Source organism: Crocuta crocuta, unplaced genomic scaffold, assembly GCF_008692635.1.
Source record: "Crocuta crocuta isolate KB4526 unplaced genomic scaffold, BGI_CrCroc_1.0 scaffold30, whole genome shotgun sequence".
NCBI lineage: Eukaryota > Metazoa > Chordata > Mammalia > Carnivora > Hyaenidae > Crocuta > Crocuta crocuta.
Genome location: NW_027528345.1, coordinates 3497656 through 3517601, shown reverse-complemented (window position 1 = coordinate 3517601; position 19946 = coordinate 3497656). Strand labels below are relative to the sequence as shown.

Below are 19946 nucleotides of genomic sequence, written 5' to 3'. Positions count from 1 at the left end.
TCATGACCTGAGCCAATAGAAGGAGTTGGACACTTAATTGACTGAGCCACGCAGGTGCCCCTAATAACTTTTTTAAGTTTCTTTTTTTAAAGTAATTTCTGCACCCAACATGGTGCTCAGACTCATGACCCTGAGATCAAGAGTCGCATGTAGAACACGAGTACATTCAAGGGAGAGACAGAGAGAGAGGGAGAAGGAATCCCAAGCAGGCTCGGCATAGTTAGCACAGAGCCTGATGTGGGGGACTCAAACTGATGAACCATGAGATCATGACCTGAGCTAAAGTCAGATACTTAACTGACTGAGCCACCCAGGCATCCCACCCCCAATAACTTTTAAGACTGTGCTTGTAAAAATGTTATCAGACTATTTTGTCCATAATTTGTAGGTATATATTACTTTTTAAAGATGTGTTCACAATTTTGTTTCGTATTTGATGCTGTTATTTGATTAAAAGCACAGTTATTACACTTAGACTAGTAACTGAGATGAGCGACCCTGAGTATTCATTTCTTTGTCTTTAAACATGGAAATAATATTTTTATAATGCAATAATGTTATAACAAAATATGTAGTTATTTTGAAAATTAAGAACATAAAGAACTTTGTGCATCTCATTTTTTTATGTTTGTTCGTCTTACACTTAACATGTATGTGTGCAAGTAGAAATATAATTTGCCTCTCAATTTTGAAACATTTTTAGCTTTATCATTTTTAATTGACATATAACAATATATTAGTTTCATATTTCAATAATGATAATGTACTTTACATCACACTATGCGTTAGCATTTTTACAGTAAAACTTTGGAAAGTTGTTCATTATCTCACAGCCACTTACTGAGGTCTTGTTATTCAGATGATTGAAATTTCCATGGTATATAGCTAAAAATGAGAATTATTTCTTGACTAAAGTGAGCTAAAGTTATGAAAAAGTACAGCATATAATGAAACATACTTAAGTTCTCTGTTGAGTGGTTTTTAAAGTTAGTTGACACCAAAGGCCTATCAAAACCTAGAATATACTTAACAGATTTGTGGTATTTGAGACTGTTTAATTGAAAAATAGTTTAGATTTCAGATTTTGCATTTATTTGAAATTGCTGGTACAATTAATGGAACAAATTTAACTTAATTATAATTAACATGAATCTAATTTTTATGGTTGAGATAGTATTGTTTTATCTATGAACTTGTTACTTTAAAGATAGATCAATTATATAAATTATTAGATATCTATATAACTATAGAAATTAGGCAGACATTAAAGAAATAATGGAATTTTCCCTCATCTTGTCCTTCCAGTTGTCTATTTCCAGTTGTCCAGAGTCAGACTAACAGGGTTAGTTGCTGATATTTTGCTACAATTCTGTTATCATTTTGCCTACCTAGTTAACTGCTTATTCTTCCAAACTTAGTTTGTGTATCTTTAGGCTGTGACATTCTCCTTGACCGATCTCAAACATGCCTTCCTTTGTGTGTCTTTTGTGCATGCCTCTGATGGTGATCTTTATCTAGCTTCAGCATTTCCTCATAAATCCAGGGTTGATTTGTGTCTTTTTCATGAAGCTGAGTATTCTCTCTCAGACGATGAATTCTCCAGAGAATGGATAACTTTGGTTAAAGTGATGAGAGTAACTGTTTCTGGTTTTAGAATCTGAATAGTGCCTCAGTTTGTGATACTTATCTTTCTTTGTCGTATCATTTAGCATATGGTAGTTCTGCTACCTGTATGCATTTACTCTCTTGTTATGCTGTGAGTTTCTTAAGGGAAATATGAGCTTTTCGTTACCTTTTTTGAAGATGCCTGACCAAGTGCCTGGGAAGTAATAGGTGTTCAATGAAAGTTTGTTGAAAGAGGAATATATATATTAGAAAGGAAAAGTTATTGGGTTTTTTTTTTAATGTATATGTAGCTTTGAAGAAGTTGGAATTTTGATACAGGTTGTGTAAGTCATTATTTGGAGAAGAAACCCACATGTCTACATGTGTGAAGTATCGGAAGTAAATGGTAGGGAACAAAATTCTAGAATTCTGTATATGCTTAATGAACACATACCATATGCCAGGAGTTTTGCTGGGATTGTAGAATTGTGGATGAGACCCAGTTCCAGCCTCTGAGAATTTGAATTCTACCAAAGATAGATAAATAATATTTGCTAATGAGTAAACAGAAGCAGGAATTTACAGTTAATTTTCCAATCTAGTCCTAGTTTTTGGAGAGAGCAGTCCTGTGCTTAAATCAAGGATGAAATCAGTTATTGGTGTAGTCATTATTGGTCAAGCACTTTTGGTAAAGTGTGTTCTAACATCACAGCCTGTTTCCTATTTGATTGGTTAGTTTTCTCAAGAAATTTCAGCCAAATGAAACTGCCATGTCAGTGCCCTTTTCTCTATGTATATGTCTATATGTATGCATGTATAAATAATGTATTTTTTTTAAAGAAACTGCTGTTTTTCAGACAATAGTTATATAATTGAAGCAAGATTTCAAATTTACATGGGCTGGTACAGATTATTAAACTTAAGTATGATTAATAATACCAGAAACCATTATTTTGAGAATAAAATAAATTTATAATGGGACTACTTTATTGAATTTAACATTGGTTTTTTCCACTATATTACTTATCATGTTGGCAGTGATCTTCAGTATACTACTAATGTATTTTTTTTTTTAAAGCATTGCTGAGAAGATTAAATGAGTTAATTTTTGTAAAGCCTTATCACAGTGGCTTACATATAGTAAGTGATTATTGAATGGTAGTTATTACTGTTAGGTGTATGAGAGAATATTTATAACATATTGCTACAAAATTAATTTTGCTATTATTGGTGGTTTCAGTAAAAGCCAGTATCTTTAAATTATTTATCATTTACGTAGTAATTTTCTGTGTTCAGAATGCTCTCCTTTATATCTTTCCATTTGTTCATCAAAACGCCCTTCATGGAGGAGAGGAAGATGGTCGTCCAATCACAAATTTAGTGTTAGAGCCTAGATTGAAATACAGGTTGACCACTGGTTGATCTTTTCATCCATTTGTCTCTGATGAAGAGGTTTATAAAACTATCGTATTTGATGGAGCACCTGGGTGGCTCAGTCAGTTAAGCTCAGGTCACAATCTCACGGTTTGTGGGTTTGAGCTCAACGTCGGGCTCTGTGCTGATAGCTCAGAGCCTGGAGCCTGTTTCAGATTCTGTGTCTCCTCCTCTCTCTGCCCCTCCCCCACTCATGCTCTGTCTCTCAAAAATAAATAAACATTAAAGGAAAATTAAAAAAAATAAAAAAATAGTTCATAGCAGCTCCCTCAACAATAGCTAAAACATGGGAAGAGCCTAAGTGTCCATCAACGGACGAATGGATCAAGAAGATGTGGTTTATCTATACCATGGAATACTACATGGCAATGAGAAACAATGAAATCTGGCCATGTGTAGCAACATGGATGGACCTTGAGGGTGTTATGCTGAGCGAAATAAGTCAGGCAGAGAAGGACAAATATCATATGTTTGCGCGTATAGGAGGATTAGGAGGAACTTGACGGAGGAACAAGGGGGAGAAGAAGGGCGGAAATGGTGGGGGAAAGGGAGAGAGGCAAACCATGAGAGACTCTTGAATGCTGACAAAAACTGAGGACTGATGGATGTGGGGGGGAGGGGGGATGGGCATGGAGGAGGGCACTTGTGGGGATGAGCACTGGGTGTTATGTGGAAACTAAGTTGACAATAAACTATTTGTAAAAAATAAATAGATAAATATAAATAAAAAAATAGAACTATCCTATATTTGAGTGAAAAGTTTCTTGGCTTATTCTTTTTTTCTTCTGAGGTGTTAGAGGGCCAGTATGTTTTGGTAGAAAGATTAGCATTTGGTGGGATATCAAGTTTTCATTAAAGGATTTAATGAAACAGGTGTTTGAGGTTTTTTTAGGACACATTTTCCTTAATCTTTTATAGCTTGTTATTTTAGTGGTATTGCAAGTACTTAGAATATGTTGTGATTTTGTTTAACAAATACTTACTAAATACCTACAATGTTTTGTTTATTGGCTTTCAGGGTTGTTAAAATCTCTGTCTTTTGTTACATGATCTATAATCTTCTGTTTCAGAAGATTCAGAAGGCACTCCATTTTACAATATGTTTATTATGGGAAATTATAGAATTACTCGGAATTTTAGAGCTGGAAGGAACCTTTCAAGAGCTTCCATGAGGTTTAGTCATTTCCTCAGACTGGCTAGTTTTTCTTACTTGAAACCTTGATAGTAGAGGGATAAGATTGTCTTCACAGGAAAGATCTTGAGCCATTTGTGGTAGAAATATTGGTATTAAAACTTTTGAAATAGGTTGAGGCCACTGTGTTTGCAAATCTTTCTTGTTTGGGATTCAGCCCAGTTCTTGCTGTACTGAGAACTGCTGGGTAAAGTATAGCAATCTGGTGGGTGAGGTCTTTTCTATTTGTTGGAACTCAGGGCTCTAGTCTAGTATCCTCCTGACAGGTAAGAAAACAGGCATGGAAAGATTGTGACTTGTTTAAAGTCAGTAGCTGGTTAATGTAATGTCAGATACAAATACTTAGATTTCCAGTCCTTTTTATTATCTTGACATAATAACATTTAAATTTGTACTAAGTAATTTCTTAAGAATTTATTCTTGTAAATTGGGTACACAGAGATTTAGAGCTGTATATCTTGATAATTTCTAACATTACACCTACTACTTATAACTAATACAAGAATTTATGTTAAAACTGGGCTTAGCAGTATAGTGAATGAAGAACAAGATGAGTCAATTATTTCCCCCATGTTAACTATAACTAATATTTTTGACATGTAATTGTTACCAAACTTCATATTGATACTTTTTTTTAATGTTTATTTTGAGAAAGAGAGAGTGTAAGCAAGGGAGGGACGGAGGGAGGGAGGGAGAAAGGGGGAGAGAGAGAGAGAGAGAGAGAGAGAGAGAGAGAGAGAGAATCCCAAGCAGGCTCTTCACTGTTAGTGCAGTGCCAGATACATGGCTTGAACTCCAAACTCTGAGATCATGACCTGAGCTGAAATTAAGAGTTGGATGCTTAACTGACTGAGCCACCCAGCCACCCCTTGATATCTTTTATAGTGACATTTTTTGTGCTTTGTATCCTGACTTTGATATCATAATATTTCCTAGAAGAAAAATCCCAGTAAATTTATTTCCCTTTTTTATTTTGTGACACAAATATTAAGAATCATTAATAGTATAATTGATAACCAATTTTTATGTACGTATATTACTATTTGTATATGATAAAAAGTTTATGCAGTCCACTGGTAATTTTTAGACATGAGTTAAAACACTTAATTTTTACCTGTTTTGTAGTCTGATCAGGGTTTGTTTGCACACTATCATACGAAGTGCTGGGGGCGGTCAACTTACAACAGCAGCAAGTAGATAATATTTGGTGCCAAAGAAGTGGTTGTTTAAGAAGTAGAGCTCTAAGGGGTGCCTGGGTGGCTCAGTTGGTTAAGTGGTGGACTCTTGATTTAAGCTCAGGTCGTGATCTCAGTTTGTGAGATCTAGCCCCAAGTGGGACTGGGTGCTTTCAAGGCAGAGCCTGCTTGGGATTTGCTGTCTCCCCTTTCCCTGCTCATGCTCGCTCTCGCTCTCTCGTTCTGTCTCAAATAGATAAATAAACTTAAAAAAGAAGAGCTCTAGGTACATTGACAGAGAAGGCAATTTTGTTTTGGTCTTCTTTGATCTTTTTCCATCCTTTTTTGCTGATTATCTTTGATCTCCCCAGAGTCCAAAGTCTCCTCACTAATATTCATTTCTAGCTTGCCTTTTTCCCTTTCCCCCTAGTTTGCTTTTTTCTAATTCCTTTATTTTCTTCAATCCACCAGCAGTTCTTCCTTTACTAGAAAATCTTTGGTTTTATCTGTTCTGTAAATGTGAATAAAGTAATTGTTTCAAGTGTGAAAGTAAATAACCTGAGTGGGGGGGGGCACGGTTGAGTTTTTCTTTTTTAAGGCAGTAACTGTCTGGTGTTAAAAAGTATTACATGTTCATTGAAAATACTAAAGAAATAAAAGGAGGAAAATAGGAATGCTCATCATAACATCTCTCCAGTCAGAGAGAGCTATTTCTAGAATGTGTTTCCTTTCTGTTTTTTACATGTGGATATTAGTATTTAAAAGGGGGAAGTTAGGTGTCTCTCTTTGGAAGAATGGGGTAAAGGAGGAGACTTCTACATCAGGGGTGTTTATCTGACTTGCCAAGACAGCTCTCACCTTGCCTTGATTCTCTCTGTGCTCCAGTGTGCCTCACAAATGCTGGTGCTAGGGAATGCTCTGTGAAAACAAGCCATGAAAGTTCAGAAAGTGTTGTGTATCATTCTCTTGAAGAGTTTAATAAATTCAAAGTCCTGAGAATCCTATAGTAGAATTTGTTTTAGCTTATTTAGTTGAGCAGTTCTCCGTCTTACTTGACTGGGTTTTGTTTTATTTTGTTTTTCTCTATTATAATACAGAACTCCTTGGAACACCCTGTTCTATAGGCCCTTGCTGTTGAAGTGTGGTCCAAAGACCAGTGGCAGGGACACCACCTGGGAGCTCGTTATAAGTGTACAGTCTCTAGGCTCCTGGCTGGCTCAGTTGGAGGAACCTGGGACCCTTGATCTGGGTTGTGAGGTCAAGCCCCAAGCTGGGTGTAGACATGACTTAAATAAATAAAACTTTAAAAAAATGCAGAATCTCTGGTCCCACCAAGGATTTACTGAGTCAGAATCTGCATTTTATAGATTATTCACATGCACATTAAAATTCAGCAAGCACCGCTCTGGTTTTTTTCAAGATAAAATAGGTGGGCAAGGCTCTGAGGTATTCATTCTACTTGAACTGCTTTTATCAAAGGACTTTCCCCTTTCTTTTTGGGTTGCATGTGTGTTTGTAGGCAGCATTGCATGTACAATTGTGTATGAGAGCATGCATTTGTGTACAGCATGTGAGTGTGGGGTATCCCCTCTCTGGCCAGCACTTCCCTCATGAACTCTTATGTCCAAACATGCCTCCTCTGTGAACACTTAGCTCTCTCCTGTTCCTGTTTCATGTACCCTTACACAGCTGTACCTTCTTTCAACCGTACAGCTCATTCAGGGCTGCTTTGGGAAACCTGTGAGAGAGCAAGTGCAGGAAATAAGGGAGTAAGAAAATGTGTTTGCCAGTTAGAATCAGGTAAACGGGTTTCTTGGGGTAGAAGTGCACTAGTCTTCCCTCAGAAGAATCCAGGAGTTTTGAATTGTGTTGGTTGGAGCTCTAAAGTCTCAAAAATTATCTCAGTGGGCTGCCAGCAGGAACAAGCAAGTGGGGCTCTGTGCTCCCACACTCCACTTTAGCTACATCATCTATGCTCTTATATACTTTGTTTATTAGGATTTCTTTTAATTTATTTCCTAAAGATGTTTTGCTATTGTAACACTTTTTTTGAACTACTGCGCTATTCCTTCCATTTAGCTTTCTACCACTTAAATTCGTCTGTTTCAACATAGGCTGGGTTAATTGTGACTGAACTTATTAGCCACACATTTCAAAAGCAAGAGCTAATAATGAATTTTGTGTAATGAGTAGATTAAAACCTTTCTCTCTTGAAAAGCCTTTTCTTCCTCCCTCCTTCCCTAGATCTTTCCTTTCTTCTCACCCATGTTGTTAGACACTTTGCTCTTCTTAAAATTTTTCAAGATTTTTTTAAAAAGTTTTTTTTTTTATGTTTATCCATTTATTTTTGAAAGAGAAAGAGAGAGATGTGGGGGGAGGCAGAGAGAGATGGAGAGAGGGAATCCCAAGCAGGCTCCACAATGTCTGCACAGAGCCTGATATGGGGCTCGATGTGGGGCTCGAACCTACGAAACATGAGATCATGACCTGAACCAAAGTCAGACGCTTAACCGACTGAACCACCCAAGTGCCTCCTTTGCTCTTTCTTCAAAGACCAAGACTGGTAAAACCTAGAGCTACATAATCATTAATTAGATGAGTAATGAGCAGTATAATTTATAGATGAGAAATATATTAAATTTATAATGTCATCAAATTATTCTTTTTGGTGAAATGGATAAGGCTGTTCCATTGTCTATATGAATGTGGTTATCACATTTGGTTAGTATTCCCTCCTTGCCGATTTTTCATAAACTTCATGGCTCTGATCACATGGCATTTTCTGTAATATTCCTTGGTAACTGACAGTTTAATTGTGATCTTGCCATCTCCATTCGTGTAGCACTTCATTATGCATATATTTGGTGCAGGAAAATTTATCTAGTTTTATTTTCTGCCTACATGTTTGTTTTATTTTTTTTATATATTTTTTACTTTATTATATTTTGAGAGTGTGTGCACACATGGGAGGTACAGAGAAAGAGACGGAGAATTCCAAGCAGGCTCCATGCTGTAGCACAGAGGGCGATGTGGAGCTCCATCCCACAATGATGATGGTGGGATCATGACCTGAGCTGAAATCAGGAGTTGGACGCTTAAGTGACTGAGCCACCCAGGCGCTCCTACATGTTTGTTTTAAATTTTTAGGTGTATTCAGTATAATGGAAAGCAAAAAAAAATTTTTTTCAGTATTTAAGAGTTCCCTGCAGTATAGTGAATATAGTATAGTGGTGAAGATTTTGGACTTTGGAGCTTAATTGTTTGAGTTTAAATATTGATCTTACCACTTACTATCTGTGTGGCCTTGAGAAAGTTAATCAAGTTTTTGAGTCTCAGTTGTTACATTTATAAAATGGACTTGATAACACACACCTCATAGAGTTGTTGTGAGGATTAAATGAGCTAAATATTGCAAAATACTTGACAGTACCTGACACATAGGAAGTTCTCAGAAAATGTTAGCTAAAACCATCAAATACATGAGTGGTGATATACTTGATATCCATTATGAGTGTAACAGTCCCTGTCATTGAGCATGTGGGTTCAAATGTGGTAGCTGACAAAACCAGGGCATAAGTATAAGTGTCTTCTACTAAAGGATAACGTTTCCACAAATTATTTCAGGGATAATTTCACAATTTCACCTACCCTCCCTTTATTCCTCCCTCCCTCTTCTCTTTCCTCTCCTCCTCTCCATACCTGCTGTTGGGGGAGGGTTGTCCCCTAGTAACCTGATGTGACTTGTCCACATAAACATTTAGGGCTTACCAGTACAAGTTTTAACATCTGAAAAGCACTTTGGTAGTGTAATACTGGTAAGCAATATGTATAGACCTAAGAGTTGAACAGTTGAAAATAGCAGTTTTTACTGTTTGCCGTAAAGAGTAAGTCTGTTTCCGTGGTTGGATTGTCAGAAAGCATGGTCATGATCTTTTTTAGGCCACTTTGTCATCTTGTATATTATATTGTTTATTCTTCCTCACACTCTCCCGTCCTCCACAGTTTTCTTGCTTAGTCTTTATGATTGCTCACACATCATCTCTCAAGGAGCATATCTTTATCTCTAGGCCAGAATGAATGTCCTTTCAATTCTTAAAGCATTCTATCCAAAAATGTGGTGATTCTGATTACATAGTGTATTGAAATCATTTTGTTTCTGTTTCTTTCTCCTTCCCAGGAATGTAATCTCCTGGAGAGCAGTAGCATTTGTCCTGGAATCATGTTTCAGCTTAAATTCCCACCTTGCCATTTACAGCCATATAACCATACGGCTTTATGGTGATGATTCAAAGCGATTAATGATGTAAGAAATTTAGCATAGTTCTTTTTTTTTAATAGTTTATTTTTGAGACAGAGAGAGACAGAACATGAGTGGGGGAGGGTCAGAGAGAGAGGGAGACACAGAATCTGAAACAGGCTCCGGGCTCTGAGCTAGCTGTCAGCACAGAGCCTAACACAGGGCTCTAACCCACGAACAGTGACATCATGACCTGAGCGGAAGTTGGACGCTCAACCGACTGAGCCACCCAGGCACCCCAGCATAGTTTTTAATTAATTAATTATGATGATAATTATAAGTAATAATAAAAATTCCCAGTGCCTGTCACTGTGTTTTGCATAAGTATTGGTAATGCTTAATTCAGCTGCAAAAGCTCTTTATCATGTATCTGATTGCTGCTTTACACTATTTTCCACTTCTTGTTTTTAAGCAATGTTTACATAATATCAGTTCATTTTATCTGTGAGTTGGATGTATTATGTTTAATTATGTCAATTGAACCAAAGTTACCTTCATATGCAACTTTTTCAGCAGTTTAACAAAAGTTTTCTTTTGCCATCAGTATAATGTATACTTTAAACCACAACTAGTAGCATTTTATTTTGTCTGTCATGCGTATTTGTTGGTTGAATCTGAACTAGAGGCAGGGAAACCATTTAGTGGAAGCCATTACAATAGGTGTAGGCAAAGATACAGTAGTGGCCCCAACAAGGGTAATGCCAGTGGGAGACAGAAATGAGTGGATTCTAGATACATTTAAGAGAAAGTTGATAGGACTTGATTGGTGGCTGGAGATGGTAATGGTAGCTAGGAAGTTGGGTTGAAGAGAGGAAAGAATCAAGGATGAATCCCAGGATTCTGGCTCAAGTAAGCAGCTGGGTAAATGTGCTTTTCACTGACAGAAGGAGGGACCATTTTGGGGAAGGTAGCAGTTCACTTTTAGATTTGTTGAATTTCAGGTATTCGAGGGAAATCTGACAGGGAAGATCTGTGAGGCAGTTGGATATGTAGGGCTTAAGCTTACAAAGGAGAACACGAATATGAATATATACTTGGTAGTCATCAGCATACATGATTGAGTTGAAGCTATGGGAGTAGGTAAGACAGGTCAGAGAGAATAGACTGCATAGCGTGAGAAAAGAGAACCCATGACAGAAACTTGAGAAACATTACTACCTTTTTGTGATGGTTCTCAAGTTTCTTCTACTACCTTTTTGTGATGGTTAGAAGAGCATCCCACCAAGATGAAGAAATGGAGGAGAAAGAGAAATAGGGAGTAAGAAACCCGGTAGAGTGTAATATTACAGAAGCTGGGAAGAGATTGTTTTCAAAAGGAGGGGATGTGGTGAGCCATGTCAAATGGCCTCTCTTCAGATAGAATCTTAATTTTTCTCTTGCATTCTGTGTAATGTTCATTTTAACAAGTGTTAAAATTTATATTTTAAGTTATAACAAGGTAATAATACTGCATAGTGCTTGTGCTAAGCTTTTCATGGTAGTTACAGTAGTTCTAAATTGTATCTATAGATTAAATAAAGGAGATAAGTCAGGAGATAAGTAAAATTATGTTAGTAACTTTCTCAAGGGAGGATGCTCTAATTTTACAGTAAAATCTATCGTTAAGTTTGTACTTTTACAGATAGCTCCTGACTGTAGCTATAATGGTTAATAGAATTAATTTAAAAATTTGGGTCCACTTTGGTATCAATAATTTTTTTAAGTGTCAGGTAAATGTAATTGCATAATTGTGAGGGAGCATGTATGGTTTGAATAAGCCTTTATGTTCTGTTTTTAGAAGCAATGAATCATAGCAGTCTTTATTGATCAGCTAACCAGGCAAATCACAGCACTTTTCATAAAACTGTTTGGTTAGTAAAGTAATAGTCATCTGTGGAGTAAGTTGGATTTGACGTGATTCATGATTCAGATTTTATGACTGCAGAATAACAAAGTTATTATTTAGAATATAGGCAGTAATTTGAAAACTGTCAGTATTAACTTCGGACTATATTGGAATTTGTTAGAAAAATTTGCCATTGTTTTATAAAATCAGATTTATGCAGAAAATATGCACTTACACATTTTAGAGGTGGTTATTAAGAACTGAAAACTAAAGCAGGGCTTAGAGTCTGGTCAGATTAATTTTAATATCAAAAGTTGAGAAAAAAACATAATTACAGAGTAAAAGTTAGACTTCATTTTCGTGCTGGCATAATTGTTGGCATTGAGAGTACTATTAGCTGTTGTTTTTGTATGTTGACATGGATACTAACTATAGTTGGTGTATAAAGGATTACATATGATGCTCCTGACGCTTTGGACTAGGATCAGGAAAATGTTTCCTTGTACTAGAAGCTAGTAGATGATATTAACTGTCTATGGAAGTATAGACATAGACAATTAACCCATTTTAAGGTATGGTTTATAAAATGTGGTACTTAATTAAGGGACCTGGCGTATCTGTTAAATTCGGAAGATCAAAATATTGTTAAAGATCAATTAATGTGATTAAGGTATCCTTAGAAAGAATGAATAGAACATAAAGTGTTGTGAAAAAACACTATGCAGCATTATAGCACTGGATAATTGGTTAATATTTAGCATAGTATAAGAGGTGGTAGGAAGTGAGGGATGCTATTTGATGGCCAGTAGAGTGGTACTTTATTCTGGGGGTTGTGGTAATGTAGGCTTCTTTATATCTAAATGAATTAATTCTTAACATCATTCAATTAAAAAAAAAAGTAGCTTGCAGACACGGCAACCAGTTTCAGGGCTGCTGCACACTGTGCATTATGGAAGTCTTTATAACGGTTTGGCCTGTCCAGATATGTTGATACTAGGAAAGAAATGTCCTGGAAGGTGGCATCTCGGTTTGGTGAAATTGGTTGGTGGAATTCAGTCATTGAGTTTTATCTGCTTTAGCTCTAGGTTGAATTTTTCGACCTAAAAGCCAAGAACCAAATAAAAATTGGGCCCTTACCTGTCAGCTCATAAGTATTATTTTTCTATGAGTTCTCATTTTGGCAGCTAATTAGCATTTGATTTGCCACTTATAGCTTAATACTAATTACTTTGTAAAGCTTTCTGTATTGTCTATTTGTGTATTTGTGTAACAAATTACCCCAAAATTTAGTGGCTGAAAATAATAAACATTTATTACCTTATCCTTCTTTTTAAGTCGAGAATTTGGAAACAGCTTGTCAGGTGATTCGGGCTGCTCAGGGTCTAGGCTCAAGTGAGGGAGGATGCATCTCCAAGCTCACTCATGTGGTTGTCAGCAGGCCTTAGAATACCTCCTTCCAAGTACTCCTATGGCTGTCCACAGGCCTCAGGACTCTGGCTGTTGGCCAGACATCAGTTTCTTGGCCACATGGGCCCCCTCCATGGGGCTGCTCACAATATGGCACCTTGTTTACTCCAAAGCAAGGTGTCTCAGTGACAGCCCCCAAACAGAAGCCAGTTTTTTTTTATAACCTAATATTGGGAGTGATATCCCACTACTTCTGCCACATTCTCCTCCTGAGAAATCTGTCGCTAAATCCAGCCTATTTTCTGGGGGAGGAGATCACAGAATGGCTTGCATACCAGGAGGTAGGAGGATCATTGTGGGTGATCTTAGAGGTTGCCCACCATACTATCCTCTGAAGTTTAAATGTTTTGTTGTTGTTACAGAATTCTTTCTTGGAAAGAAAGGGTTGGGGGGAAATTCAAAATATAAAATAAGTGAGAAATTCTTTTGTCCAAAGCAGGGGTTCTAGGGAGATAGATCTGCTACCATCCTTCCCCTTTAGCTTCCAAACAATTTGAATATTAGTATCTTTACCATTAAATGTCAGTCAGTAACCGGAATAAATACTGTTTTTCCCATGTTTTCATTTTAGAATTTGTCAACAGTTGTAAAATTCTAGCTTATAAAAATCAGGTATTGGGACATAGAAAACAATTTGTATAACTGTTTCTGGCAACTTATAAAGTTGAGTAACTTCCTTTACTAACGTAAATCTAATATAAGCCTAGTTTTGTAGTATTAGCAGATATAGTTTATAAGTTAATGAGATAATGATAGTGACTTATTTACTAATTGCTGCCTGAAATGTTTTATTAACTATTTAAAAGTTATGTGCATTTAAAAAAATTTACAAGTACATAGTGATATTTGGAATTCAATTTTGACATTAACATGTTCTTACAGCTTTTATGTTGTAAATGGTGATTCCTAATCAGTAACATAAATTACTTATTTTCTTTATCTTGCAGTATAAAGAGTATAGTTAGCAGTGCCTGGGTGGCTCAGTTGGTTAAGCTTCCGATTTTGGCACAGGTCATGATCTCACGGTTTGTTGAGATCCCTGCGTCACAGTTTGTTGAGAGTTGGAGCCCTGCGTCAGGCTCTGTGCTGACAGCTCAGAGCCTGGAGCTTGCTTTGAATTCTGTGTCTCCCTTTCTTTCTCTCTCTCATCCTCTCTCTCTCAAAAATAAACGAACATTAAAATACGTGTGCATGTATATATATATATGTGTGTGTGTGTGTGTAGTTTCAGAATAATAGTACCAAAATTATTATAAACAATAAATTTCTAAGTTTAGAATTTCTTTATGTAGTTTTTTTATGAAGTTTTCTTGTGTAGACTATATCCCTCTAAAGATGTATAAAATCACTTGAAAACCATTTCTGGATGGTTATGTCAACAGTTTGAAATATATAAAGTTAGATTCTGGGCATTGTTTCTAAATGCTTTATTTACATTAACTTAATTCCCAGTACTGCTCTGTGAACTAGGTTTTGTTGTTATCCTTATTTTACAGATGAATATAGTTCTTGCCATTTTGATTTTAAATTAATTACGTTAACGAGAAAATTGTATTGTTTTTGTTTGTTTATGGATTGCTTAGTGGGAAATGGCTAAAACTGAAGGAAAGGACATTATATGTTAACTAACTTGGATTTAAACAAAAAAAAATAATAAAAGTTAAAAAAACTGAGGAAAAGGAAAATTTTGATTAGGAAGTGGATGGTATTTATAATCTGGGGAACCTGAGGAGACTGTATCATGGTACTGAAAAAGGAGAGAAGTCATAATTTACTCAGTTCAAATATAAACACACATGCCCCTATGTTTGTTTACATATAAACCATCAGTAGTGTCACTTAAATATGTGTGAATATTTGTATAATGTTAAATTTCATTAGGCTGTTATAAGATTTCAAGTCCAGGATTTACCATGAATAACTTTCCACAACCATAGTAACTTCCATTAGAATTTTAAATCTTAATTGAAAATTAGAAAATAAAGTACTTGGAATCATCAAAACTAGTTGTAATTTAAATTGCTTCTAGCCAAAATATAATGTCTGAACCACAGGTAATAGTGGAAGTGAAAGTTAGCTACAATATTTTTTTTCTAAGCAGTTTTTTCACAAGTTTAGATTGATTTTATGGAATAGACTTTCATTACTGAAATACTTGATTTGGTTCTTAATTACTAAAGAATACCTTTTTGTGAATGAGTGTTGTAATTATTAGGGCTTATACAAGGTAGTTTTGAATAGAGCATCGTAATTTCTGGAATTTCTTTTCTCAGCTATTCTGATAAAATCTGTCTTAGTTGAGTTTATAACACGATAACAATAAACAGCTTTCAATGTTCTTCTCTGATGTTTTGGTTACTTTAAAATATTTTCAAGATACTTTAATTCTCCTAAATTAGTTTAAAAATGGAGTTGGTTCTATTTTGAATTCATAAGATGAATCTAAATTGGCTAAAAATAAAAACTGGAAATTATTATTTAGTTCTTAATGACATCTTTTATCCTAGGTTATGCCAAAAGGATGAAATACTTGGATTTTGCATGCCTATCTATTTTATCAATCCAAACATGTAGGACCTTTATACCAGGTACTCTTCTGGCACTAGAAGCTAACTAGGAATCTGGAAAAGTTAACTAGAGGACCTTTTTGGTCCTACCTTTTTTTTTTTTTTATCTCTGTATTAGTTAGAAATGGAGGTCTGTGTAGTGCCCTGTTTGTATGAATGAGTCATTTAAAAGCATGCATTAAACAAATTTTTAAAATTCAGATTTATTTTAAAAAGTATATAATTTTTGCAAGGCAATTTATATCTTCAAATTAAGTAGGAATCTAGCAAAAATCTTGACACGTGCTGTTGACCTTTACCAAATGCAAATATTACATCATAATTAGTGAGATGTAAAATTTTCATTAGAATTATGTTTTCAGTTTGCTTTTGTTGAATGATGAGTTTATGCACCATTTTATCCTATTTACTTTTATTTTTAAAATACTTTATTTTATTATTGGGGGGTGTGCAAAGGGAGAGGGGGATAGAGAATTTCAAGCAGGCTCAATGCCCAATGCAGAGCCTGATCTCACAATTAATAAATCATGACCTGAGCTGAACTCAAGAGTTGGACACTTAACCACTTAGCAACCCAGGTACCTCATATCCTACTTACTTTTAAAACAGAGTAAAACTGTACATGATCTTTGTTTCCATAGAATTAAGAACCATAACAACTTTGTTTCTTGGAAGCAGAAGATAATTATTTAGCAGCGTAATGCTAAGAGGGATGAGTATTACTGAAATATATTTGTATGTTCAACAGGAGCTAGTATTTACCTGATTAATGTGTATTGAGTTAAAGATAATAGAATATTTTCATGTGAGCTTCAAAATAAAGTTCTATTGAGAAGACCTATTTTTTAGAAGTCAGTTTGTTTTTAATCACAGGACCATTTTTAGACATTTATTGTAAAAGTATAACAGTTAATTGAAACTATGATTTCCACTTTTCAAAAAAAAATTTTTTTTAAATTTCTGAGAGAAAGAGAGAGCGTGAGCAAGGGAGAGTCAGAGAGAGAGGGAGACACAGAATCTGAAACAGGCTTCAGAACCTGAGCTAGCTGTCAGCACAGAGCCTTACGCGGGACTCGAACCCACGAACCGTGAGATCATGACCTGAGCCGAAGTCGAGTGCTTAACCAGCTGAGCCACCCAGGTGCCCCAGTGATTCCTACTTTGTATGTGTATTTAAATTAAAATTTTTCTCATTATTTAGCATTATTATCAGTGGTCTGGCATACTTCTACATGTGTGTATGGCTGTTTCTTTATTGGTGATAAGTGTCTATTATAATGACTTATTGAGTGAGAAAAGGGAATTGTATTGATGCTTTTTATCTGATGTCTTATAGATTGTTAGTTCACTGCAGCCTCTACACCAAAATTCGGTGTATGTCAGTGGCAATGGCTAGTTAAGAAATGGCAGATTTTGATCAACTAATTATACTTTTACTAATATTAAAGTGTGATGGTGGTGTTTCAGTGAAATGGAATACTCTGATAGCTGATATTTTTGTATATCAAGAGATAGCTGCCATTATAATGGGAATTTAAAAATGAAACCATTCAAATCATATTTTCTTTTCCTTCTCTTTCTGATAATGCCAGGAATGCATTCTGTTTCTGTGTTTATTTTGGTGCATGCATATACAGTTATCTGGTAAATTTACACTCCTTTTCCCTGTAATTTTACGGGTATTAATAATCTCAAATAAAATTAATCTTCTTATTCTGATAGAGAAGAAAAAGCTGGATCACTTACCAGTAACTGGAGTTCTCCTATTGGGTAATCTCCACAGATCCACATTCTTTGAAGTTATTGTGAATGCCTCGAGGACCAAGGAACCGTTGAAATTTCCAATTTCAGGAAGGTAAGCAAGTGCACTGAAGCATGTCTCTAGCATCTCCCAAATCCCCTCCCCCCAACTTTCTTACATATACGTCTGTACTGCATGCCCCCTCAGTTCCAGTGGATGCCCATCAGGAAGATTCTCATGCTGGACAGAAGGGCAAGAGAGGTGGATCTGTGAGGGAAAAGACCCAATAGGATAACTCAAGTTACTGGTGAGTAATCTAGTTTTTGCAAATTTGAGATTTTTTTTTCCTCTCACATTTCTTCTCTTTAGAAAGGAGTTTATTTACAAAGAAGAAAATTGTTTGAGATAGCTTCTTTTTATATTTGATCTGGATTGTGGAATTTATTATATGAGTGATAAATACCTAGTTCTTAATGGGCATATGAATAAGTGTGACGTTAAATTTAAAGAGTATCATTTACCTAATAGCTGTTTATAAAAATTATTGTGTCTATTACCTTTTGGTAAATACTATAATACTTCTAAAGCAATTTAAGGAAGCTGTGTGTTAAATTACTTTGTAAATTCCTTTATTTGTGATGTTGCATTTGTACAAAGTAAATACTTACACTGTAAAATTTATGCTTATGGCAAATTAGGCCAAATTCTTTTGGCATAGTACTGAATAGCAAAAATAATTTTATGTTAATTACCTAGCACTTCTTACTGACATAGTTTTCAATGTACCTTTTAACTTCATTGTAGGTATATTTGGAAAATAATGCAGGGTGCGTTCAGCTCTGTTTACTTCTTCCTTGTTCATAATAGATGGACTTACTGATATGATGGGTAGCCTAGTTGGTTCACTGTGACTCAGGTTCCATAGGCATCAGACAGTTTATTAAACTGGCATGTAAATGTTAGAATTGGACAGAATTCCTTCTCATTTCTCTCTCTCATACTGCATTGTTAACAGGTTATCCTTTTTAAAAGGGCATTTTTAACACATAAAGAGCCTGTAGTGGTGCTCCATTCAAGCTGTTTCATAATTTTTTAATCTATTTGCTAGGTATATAAGACCTCTTAGAATCCCATCCTATTTATTTAGTCTTAATTTCTCCAGTTTGAAAATTTTCTTTTGGTCTTACTTGGATACTTGTTACATTTATGCTTTAGGGCTTGTGCTTTTTCATTTTTTTGAAATGACTTTATTCTACTTTTTTGTACTCTAAGGTTGAGGTCAAGTCTCCTATCCCTGACATAATTCCTTTAATGCTAGCATCTCTGTGACCTCTGTTTCCTCAGTGGAAAAACGAGATTGCTATGAGGATTGAATTAATTAAATCATGGAATGTACTTAGTGCCTAGCATCACATGGTAAACATTCTTCTTAACTATTATTTGATTGTAGATTGATCTGAAACATTTCTTTTTATCTTATACATTTCTGTGATTATGGATATAATTTTCATCTGTATGACACAGTTTCGCCATTAAACATTATTAGCTTTAGGTTGTATTGCTGTTTCTTCCAATGTGAAACACTTAAGCTGATTTGTATGGTCATTGAAAACAAGGATAGGATTTTATTGTTTTTAATCTTATTTAGTTCCTAACATCAGAGATTGAGTTTAAATTGTACCCATTAACAAACTAGTTTTTCATGTAGCTGATAGAAGAAAATGAGTTTTTCATGAATATATTCATCAGTTTTCTTACTTATAAAACAGGTTCATTTGGATTATCAGCCCTCTTTGTATTGTAAGTTCTTAACAGTTGTTTTTTCCTTTTAAAACTGGAAGAGTGAAATTATGATTGTTTAGTATACTATAACCCTCTATGGGACATTAAAATAGAGAGTATAGTTTAGGAGAGTTAACTAGTTCGGCTCATCTTAAGACTCTGTAGTGTTAGTAAGTAAACTGGAAATTCAGTGTACTTGATTTTTGAGGTTTGAATAACTTAGAAGATTATCGCCTGATTTTCAGAAATGCTTGGATTTAAGAATACCTGCCTGAAGAAGCAGTAAATGAAATTTAATTTCAGGGTTTCTGAAGGAAGGAAATGACAGATTGAGTGTCAATCTCACCAGAGATGAGTCAGATGACTTAAATGCTTGGTTTGAATTTGCTTCTGCACATCCATGTAAGAAACTATTCAGTTTAATCATTTCTTTGGTATGATAGTGGTATGACATATTAGGAATATCCTTATTCTTTATCTTTAGAGATGCATGCTGAACATTTTTGAAGTGAAATATTATGATGGGTTCACAAATGGGTTAAAAAATGTGTGGTATATGTGTATGTAGAGAGAGAAAAGGAGAGATCAAGCAAATGTGGCAAATGTTAACAATTTTGAACCTAGGTGAAAGTTATATAGGACATTGTACTTTTCAGCTTTTTTGTGGTTTTGATATTTTTCAGAAAAAAAAAGAGTTGAGGCAGAATTAAAGATTTTTTTTACATGTTTTTTATTTATTTCTGAGAGAGAGAGAGAGAGAGAGAGACAGTGTGAGCAGGGGAGCATCAGAGAAAGAGGGAGACACAGAATCTGAAACAGGCTCCAGGCTCTGAGCTAGCTGTCAGTACAGAGCCCAATGTG

At 35.3% G+C, this 19946-nt stretch overlaps 1 protein-coding gene across 4 annotated transcripts in view; it reads left to right on the top strand.

Moving 5' to 3' along the window:
• Window positions 1–19946, top strand: part of YAF2 (YY1 associated factor 2) — a 71915-nt gene that overhangs the window by 6948 nt on the left and 45021 nt on the right. Inside the window, exon 2 of one of the 4 annotated variants that reach the window (XM_077753206.1) lies at window positions 17346–17417. The exons of 2 other annotated variants lie outside the window; for them this stretch is intronic. In XM_077753206.1, coding sequence (XP_077609332.1) covers window positions 17346–17417 — 72 coding nt within the window. Of the gene's footprint in view, window positions 1–17284; window positions 17418–19946 lie in introns of all 4 variants that reach the window. One more of the 4 variants, XM_077753204.1, reaches the window with a different exon arrangement.